This window comes from Falco naumanni, chromosome 1 (genome assembly GCF_017639655.2).
Source record: "Falco naumanni isolate bFalNau1 chromosome 1, bFalNau1.pat, whole genome shotgun sequence".
NCBI lineage: Eukaryota > Metazoa > Chordata > Aves > Falconiformes > Falconidae > Falco > Falco naumanni.
The window spans coordinates 84772264-84781267 of NC_054054.1; the positions used below are offsets into that span (position 1 = coordinate 84772264).

At 52.1% G+C, this 9004-nt stretch overlaps 1 protein-coding gene across 7 annotated transcripts in view; it reads left to right on the top strand.

Moving 5' to 3' along the window:
- Positions 1-5434, top strand: part of ULK1 (unc-51 like autophagy activating kinase 1) — an 81894-nt gene extending 76460 nt beyond the window's left edge. For all 7 annotated transcript variants that reach the window (XM_040602041.1, XM_040602072.1, XM_040602057.1 and 4 more), the window contains 3 exons: positions 294-451; positions 670-805; positions 2683-5434. In XM_040602041.1, the coding sequence (XP_040457975.1) occupies positions 294-451; positions 670-805; positions 2683-2738 (350 nt within the window). In that variant the 3' untranslated portion in view covers positions 2739-5434. The remainder of the gene's footprint in view (positions 1-293; positions 452-669; positions 806-2682) is intronic.
- The last annotated feature ends 3570 nt before the right edge of the window (positions 5435-9004 follow it).

Consider the following 9004-nt stretch of genomic DNA (forward strand, 5'->3'; position numbering starts at 1 on the left):
TCTTGCATGGTGCAAACTGCTCTCTGCCTTGTGGCAACTGAAGGAAACCAAAACAGACCTGGTGAACTAGGTATACGTGTAGGTGTTGCCATGTGCAGGCTTATAACTGGTGAAGGTGACAGAGAAATGGAAAAAGGCCCTGTTGGTGCAGCAAGTGCCTCCCTGCTAGTCTTTTGGCTTTAACGTAACCCTGTCGTCTTGAAGTTACTCACTTGGAGTTCTGTGCATGGAGACTGGGGAGGCATAGGGAGAACTAGAAGTAGCACCTAAAGGATTTCTTTCCTTTACTCTAGTTGTGAAGAAGCTGAATGAGCTTTATAAATCCAGTGTATCGTCCTGCCACTGCCTCAACATGAGACTCCAGAGGTTCTTCTTGGACAAACAGAAACTCATGGATCGGATCAACAGCATCACCGCAGAGAAGCTCATCTTCAGCTATGCTGTGCAAATGGTAATGACCATAGAGTGCCTGGGAGCAGGGTTAGCATGGGGCAAGTGCCAGGCGCTAGCGGTTCCTACTAGGAGCCTTAGCAGGTGGTTTGACTCAGAATGCTGTGTGCAGCCTCTGGAGGCTGGGTGAAGGAGGTGTTCGTGCAGCTGAGGGGGCCGTGCTGGGAAAGCTGGGTCTGGTCCAGGAGTAACCTCTTGGCATGGGGTTATTACCTGCAGGTGCAGTCTGCAGCCCTGGATGAGATGTTCCACCACAGAGAGGACTGCGCGCAGAGGTACCACAAGGCTCTGCTGCTGATGGAGGGGCTCCTGAACATCATCACTGAACAGGGCGACATAGAAAACATCAATAAATGTGAGTGTTCGGTGACTTTTTTTGGTTTTTTCCCTCCCGCTAGAACATGTGGGGTTTGGGCTGCGTGGCTCAGGAATTTCAGTACCCAGCATCCTTTGTTCCTTTGGCTACATCTTGGTGGACATAGCAGAGACTTCTGAGCTTGTTGCAGCTCCTCACAGCCTGGCCTCCTGCTTTCCCAGCAGGAAGGCTGTTAGAACTTTAGGTCTGTGTTCTGAGCCATATTTTGAGATCTTTCCATGTGGAGTGATTGCCAGGGCTTTGTTGGAGCTTTTGATGTGTGAAAGAACTCGCTGAAGGAAGTGGTTGGGCAACAGCAGGGGCCTGGACTTGGTTTCCAGCCGGCACCATCCCTCTGACTGCGCAGTTCGCTTGGGAACGTGAAACCGCAGCAGCTGTTGGGCAGAGATGGCCGATCAGCACAGCGAAGGCTCCTTCCAGCGCATCTTCCAAAACAGGACTGCTCGCCTCTCTGGTGCCCCCGCCTCAGGCCAGGCCGAGAAGGCAGCAGACAAATATTTCTCTCACCAGCAAGTGCTTGCTGTAGCAGTGAAAGCTGAACTCTTGCCTACTTGCCATCATTTGGCTTCCTGTCCCCGGGACAGATGGAGCCCCTCTGCCTGCTGCTCCCAGCTGTCTCCTCTCTCCTGCTCTGCCTTTGTCGAGAGGGGCATTGCTCCCCGCTGCTGCCAGCTCCGCCAGCCCCAGGTGGAGTGAAGGGACTGTGAAGTGGAGTGAAGGTGCCCTGCAGTCACCTCCTTGACCCTGTCAGAGGGGGCAGAGGGGATGGGGCATGGGGCAGCCATCACCTGCTGGAGCAGTGCGGCTGGCCTGGGCTCTGTGCCACCCCAGCTAAGCCAGCCATCCGCAGCTGTGGGGAGAGGCCACAGCTGGCAGCACGTGCCTCCCCCCTCAGCAGCTACCGCCTGCCTGCCTTGGGCCAGTGTCCAGAGCGCTGCCAGGCTGCTCTAGTCATCTGTGTAGCCAGAGCTCTCGGAGAGGTAATGAGAGAAGAGATTTCTGGCTCGCGGGCAATCAGCCAGTTAATTATCACCAGCTTTCACAGCTGACGTGAGGCTTACTGAAGGAGAGCGGAGGGAGATTGGTGGGTAGTGTGTGGTACTGGAGGACTAAGTGAGCAGGGAATACTAAGTAGTTTCTATTGCGCTGTTTCTTACCAAACCTAAATCACATCTTTTGCCCAGAGATACAGTTAATGCATCTAACAGATTCCTTTTCCCACTTATGTCCCAATATTCCCTGTTTTACCTGGTGTTCCAGCTTCCCGATTGAGCTGTTCTCTGGTAGGCTGTAGTGGGTATGCATTTCATTTTAGATCTCAGGTATATGATTACTTATTCCTGAAAAGTAAAATGATAAACCTAGAAATACAGCAATGTCTTCCTCTGAGAGGAATTAATTCCACCAAACATGTGGCTTTTGAGAGGGTCTTGGGCTCAGACAGTGGGAATCTGGCACTGACCCTGCTGGGCTGGGCTCAGTCTCAGCTGTAAGCCATGACAAATGGCATTGGAGACCTTGAGTCATCTTGCCCGCTGGTAAAAGCCGCTCCAGTAACTAAAAGAGAATAAATTGTTCCCACTGGACGATGGTTGTTTATAACATCTTGATACCTCTGCCAGAGCTGCTGCCTCCCGGTTTTCGTTGTTGGATCTTCAATTATTCACCCCTTCGACCTGTCCCTTCCCGGCGCGGTGCTGGTCAGCCTGAATCAGTACCTGGTGGTCATCTCAAAAGGCTCTTGGATGTGCTGAAGTTCTGCCTTCCTGCCCGCAGTCTCCAGCATGTTCCAGTAGTCTTTGTATTGCCAGGAATATGAGAAGTCCATTCCTTTTGTTGTTTTTTTTCCCTCCCAGGTAAACTGTGCATCGAGCGCAGGCTGTCGGCTCTGCTGTCAGGGTTCTGTGCCTGATGTCAGCGTCGTCGTTCTTCACGCACCTTGCCCCAGCGGATCACTGTTTCCAGTGGCCTACTGCTGTGGTGAGAAACGATTTTGGCAGTAGGAGACGTGGAGGATGAACTGCTCAGTGTTTTGTATTTTGACATTTTGGGAAGTTGTTCCACAGACTGGGATTCCTCTGTGGGGCTGTGTGACTGCCGCAAGCACACCTGCTTCCCTGCCCGAGGGCTGGGGTGAGGGCAGAGCCGGTGTGGAAAGGTTTCCCCTGTTGGCGGAGGGGATGAAGGATAGAAGTCTGCTTCTTTCCAGCACTTTGAAGGATGAGACTGCTGCCTGTCCCTCTTGCTTAAGAACAGGGTATTCCAGCGCTGTGTCCATTGCGGGCAATGGATGTGCTGAAACTGCTGGCTTCAGTTAATGTTGGAGGCTGTCGTTCAGAAATCAAGACCAGTCCATGTACTTCCCCCACCCAGCTGAGAGCCGGACATCTCCAAGCTTCCTGGCAGCCTGAGGCTCCCTCCTTCCTCTCTTTGTCCCTCCCCACACGCGTTTATGCCTTGGAGCACTTCTCGAACAGCGGAGAGTGGGGAGTCACTCCCTTGTGCCTGGACGTGGCTGGAGTCGCTCCCACTCACAGGCCCGGTGCGAGGCAGAGGGTGCACGGCCGCCCGGGGGGTCCGTGCCCATGGCTGCCCTGTGGGCTGCCCCTCTCCGGCCAGGCGAGCGACAGGGACAGGGCCTCCGCGCGGGAAGCAGCAGGACAGGCATGTAACGCTGCTGTGCTTGTCGGAAGCCAAAATGATTCGTTCCTGCCCTGGTGCCCAGCTCAGCGGGACTGGCGTGAAAGGCTGCCGGCTGCCCGGCTTGGCCCGCCAGTACGTGTCGGGCAGGAGGGAGCATCTGCGCTGTCCTGCTTGCAGCTGTTGGCTTGAAAACCCCTTTCCTGGATCCCTCGTCCCACCCCGAAACCAAGAACACTAGCTTTGTGAATCAAAGGAGCACTTTACACACTATGGGAACTTTGAGGAGTTGACTTTGCATCACACAACAACCCAGGAACATCACGACTGTTAGGAATGCTGTCCTTTTTATTCCTTTCCTTGCTTCCTGGTTGTTTTATTGCACTACGTGTGTGCATATATTAATATGTATTCCTAAGGGTGAATATATATTGATATATATATATGGTTTGTGTGTAACTGTACGTATTTAACTGTACTGTATCTTGTGAGTGTGAGGCAAAAAGCACTGCGGAGTCTGTGCTGTTCCTCCTCCACACCAGGCGAAGCTGACTTGCAGTCTGGCAGCCAAGATTTGTTTTGGGTTTTAGGGTTTTGTTTTTGGTTTGGTTTTTTTTAATTTAAATGTTCTCTTAAGGACAGTCAGTATAAAGCTCCGTGCTTTTTAAGAGCTCAAGAACAGGCGTTAATACCCTACACACTTACAATTGGAAATGCGTTTTTTAAGAAGTTTTATTTGCTGCTTCATTTTTTTATAAAGAAATCTTGTAGTGTTCGGTTTTATGTTCAGCATTTCTTTTTAAGGAGACTGTAGCCAAACGAGACTGCGGGTGCGAGTGGCTAGAGTTCTGTGTGAGGCTGCGGATGCTGTGAGCATGTGTGTGAGAGGATAGCTGGCTGCCTTTCCGTCTGTCTGTGTGTGCATGTGTGTGTCTTAATTTATCAGTCATGGCAGTATTTTGTTAGCGCTGGGCAGAGAAGTATCTTTGGAAGCAACTTGAAACCTCAGGCTTTGTTTTTGGGGATTTCAAAATATTTTGCACATGGTGGTTAAGTCCTCATTGCTTTTTTTTCTCTCAATATTGGCATGTTCAGTGTGATACTTTACAAGGGTTTCAGGAGCAACTCAATTGACTATGGAGGTGTCATCATCTTTGGCAACGTGGCTATTTCTGATCACAGAGCACAAATGACAATAAAGAAATTTATAAAATACTCCCCAATTGCCCCGACCAAGGAAGTTTAAGCGTAGCTTTCACAAATGCTTCAGCATTGGGCCGCTGTTACATCATACGTTTGCAGTCTGCTGCTTCTGTGGCCATTTGTGCTTGTGCCTAGGAAAAAGACAGACACACAAAAAAAGACAAAACCAACCAACCAGCCCCCCAGCCTGTGGACAGAAATGCCGAGGAGACCCAGACTGCTTCCGAAAGGCTGCTTTCTACCCGTTCTGCGAAGGGCTATGCTGCAGGCAGGAGCGGGGCGCCGGGCAGCAGCACGGAAGCGCTAAGCCAGGACTGACTCTGCAATACCGACACCCGCTGCGCACCCCGAACCTTCCCGGTGAGCCCCGGCCACACGCCGGCAGCCTCCTGCAGGGCGCCAAGCCCCAGACCCACGGCTCTGCCACGGGCGTGGGGACCCCTGCGTGTGGCAAGCTCAGCACTAACCTTCCAGCTGTACTTAATTACTTGAATGTCTCAAAATCGTCCACATTCAATGTATACAAGTATATCTTGCTCCAAAAAATCGTGGTTTACAGACTACAACCAATATATATGTATGTGTTTGTGTATATACATACAAGGATATGTGTGTGTATGTCTATAGATACACACACAAACACAAACGTGTATATATATGTTTTCTCTCAATACTTGAAACTTAGCCACTGTGCTTGAATTAAAAAAAAAAAAAAAAAAAGCTACAAAAAAAGACAGGAAAAAAAAATCCAAAAATGGGGGGGGGGGGAACAAAAAAGAAAAATCAGGCAGGTGATTTATTTTGCCATCACTTTGGTGACTTTCTTTTTTATCTAACTGCATGTAGCGTGAAACCAACTTTTTTGGTGAAAAATATTTATTGCTTTGTAGACAATAAGGTATGCAAAAAACCAACAAAAACCACCCCAAAAGCCAACCCCCCACCATCATTGAAGTTGCTAGTGTAGTCCACCCGCTATTGTCATGGCTTTGTTACTGTTGCAGCGTGTGTGTCTAGCGTCTTAAATAGATTTCAAGAAACCTCAGTCTAATAAACATGTATCTTCAGGTTTGTGAGAGTGTATGATGATGGTCTTTATAAGGTAATGCTTGATACTTTGTCAACATTTTTTATTTGTGTTTGTGTGACTTTTTTTTGGCTTTAAATTGTACAACACCAATTTAAGAAAATAAAATTGATTTGAAATTGTTAGTGGCCTGTTTTCAGTACTTTATAAATCCAGTTAGTGCAGTGTCTGAGTGAGTTGCTTAATGCGTTTGGTTCACCAGCCCTGACTTTCAGGTGGGGAAGCGCCGCTGCCCCCTTTTCACAGAGGTGAAGGTTGGGACATTGCCTAAAGCCACGCATGAAGCCTTTGAATTGAGTGGAGAAGCTGGAGCCAGTTTCTGGGTGGGAGATGTAGTCACTGGTCCATCTGTCCTTATTCCCTGGCTGTGCTCTCCTGCTGCTGTGGTGAGAAATGAGGGGGTAGCAGGACCTTCCCATCCAGTTGGATGCTTCAATTCCGTCCGTGTTTCGGTATTTACAAGATCAGCCTGTTGGAGTTATTCATTACTCGGCATGCTGGAGCAGGGGTGTCTGATGGCCGCGTGGAGTGAGCACTGGGTGTAGGTTCGTGGTGGTGTTTTTCCAAGACCTAATAGTTATGCATTATATTAAACTCCAGTGGTTTTTTAATCAATACTTGGGAAGCTTGTTGCAGTACAAGATAGGTACTTACAGGTGAAGTGTGTGTATAGTGATACAGTTCAGGTATTTTTAATTAAGATTAAATGTTTTCCTGACATGTTTGTACTCATTGCATTTTGTTATCTGAAAGAATGGTGCGTGGCTTGGCATTCTTTTGTGGCATGGCTATGCAAAAAGTCACTGAGCGTGGCAAAAAGCACGAGGAGCGGGCTGGGAGCATTGGTCCGGACTTCGGGTGGTGCAGGGCAGGTGGTCGCAGTCCCTGCTCTGCCTGGGTCACAATGCTCTAGGATGGGAAGATAAGCTCAGCATTTGGGACATGAGAGGCCCTGGATAAATTAGCCCAGTCCTTCCACTCTTACAGTGACTTCAGCAACAGAGGCATGAACTTTCAGGGGCCCGATACTGAAATTCCACTGAATACTTCCCGAAACTCCCCTTGCCAGACTGTGTGTTACTGTTGGCCGTGAAGGTCCCTGGGGACGGTCCTGCCCACCAGCCCCTGTGTGACCCCACACCACCCCGTGCAGTTACAGGGCTGGGTTGTGGTTTTGTAAGACCCTATTTCAAAATCTTAATTTACCGCAGCTGGAATTGTTTCTTCTCGCTCGGCCCTGTTTATAACTTCAGTTTCCTGCCCCTGCCTTTCCCACCGTGGGGAACTGGGCACCACGTGTTCGCTCCATGAGGATGGGACTGCCAGACAACGTGGGATCCGGCTGCTGCCGCTGCCGCCAGCTCGGTGCTGGGGGGCTGCTGCCCTGTTCCTGCGGAGCCCCCCCTGTGGCAGCACCCACAGCAGGGAGCACTGAGCCAGCTGTGCTTCAGTGGGCTGAGACGCATGGTGGGGCCTGGGCTGTGGCCCCCAGCAGCCCCCCGGCCATGCTCGGTGCTAACTCACTGACGGTGCTGGCGTTGCTTCAAGTCTGGCAGCTCAGCATGCTCAGGCCTTTGGGTTTTGGGTTTTTTTTGGGGGGGGGTTGTGTTGTTTTTTTAAACACATAAAGCCGCCTTTTGTGGAAGACCCTTGTGTGTGTGTGTTCCCTGCGGCGTGGGATTGTGGTAAAGAATATATGCGTACAAGTTTCTGATGCTGAGGGTGAGGGAGGGGGATTCTTTTGAAGCTGCCTGTGAAGAAGTTTCAAGGCTCAGGTGGAAAGCCTGCAGCCAAGCGAGAGCTGGGCAGCTGAGCATCACACACACGGAGAAAGCACACAGCAGAGCCCGTGGGGCTCTTCCATGGGCAGCAGCGCCAAGGGGGGTGCGCTGGCAGGGGGGACAGAGCAGAGGTCGACAGTCTCTTCTGAAAGTGCTGAACCACAGGGCCTGCACAGTTTGAAAGCACCGGTGGAAATTGCACAACTTTCTAGATGTTGACTGTGACGTGATGCTGCTGTTTGATTCTAGGAGAAAACAAACCCAAGCAATTCTTCCAGGGCTTTTGGCTTTGTTCCTGTGTTTTATATATAGTTCTCAGTAAGTACGTCAGCAAAAAACGTGCCCATTCAGCTCTGAAAGATCAGTGGTGAGTTAGTGACGTCAAGGCAGTGGAAGCGGGTGGGTGGGTGTTGAGCCAAGGTGATGGGAAGATTAATTACTCCGCTTCTAGCTCATTTTATTTCACGAGGAGTTAACTCCTTCACTGCACATTGTGGCTTTGCAGAGTTTCGCTGGACGTCGCCGTTGTCCCCAGGCACAGTGGCACCCGGCCCTGCCCGCAGGATGGCGAGGGCTGTGCTGCAGGGAGCGCGTCGGACCCGCAGGGCGGGCACTGGTGCTCCCCAGTCGGACCCTGGTGGCCGGGTTGATTTCAGTGTGTTACCATTAACGTAGCACTGACGGTGGCTGCCGTTCTCTGGGCAAGGAACAGCACCTCTTGCAGGGATACAAATTCCCTGGGATGTTTCTGTTACAAACCCAGCCTTTTTGGGGACAACAGAGTCAGAACCACCCCTGCCTTGGGAGCTGAAACCTGGCAAGGGGTTTGAATGCTGTCAGAAAACACGTGAAGTAATGTGCTTCTCAGAATGAGCCTCAGCAGCTCATGTTAAACACAGGCTCCTTCCCTTGGCGTGGCAGAGGGTAACCGAGCTGCTCACATTGCCCTTTGCGAGCCCGGACTGGTGCCCGGGGGTGCCGGCGGTCCCTGGCCGTGGGTCCCCCCCCCTAAGCAGCTGGCTGTCACAGCATGGCCCCCTGCTGCAGGAGTGGTCCTGGAGACACCGCCGGGCCTGCCGCACAGGGCTGCGTTCTGCGGGGCTGTGGCTCGGTGGGCTCGTGGCTCGCGGGGCTCACGGCTCATAGGGCTTGTGGCTCGTGGCTCACAGGGCTGTGGCTCGTGGGCCTTGTGGCCACAGCTTCTCGGTGCCCACTGGGTGCGGGAGGGCGCTGGCAGGGGCACGGTCACTGTGCCCCGGTGGGGAGTGACAAGCAGGTGGGGAGGGAAGGGGAAGGGGAAGGGGAAGGGCGGCCGCTGCTCCCCCGCGCAGGGCACCGCCACCAGCAGCGCTGCGCGGCGGCCCCAACACCGACGGGAGGGGCCCACGGCAGTTCGCGCACAGTGGGGGTGCTGGCCCCGCCCCCCGGGCCTGCCCCGCCCCGCCCCGCCATGTCCCCGCGCGGCCG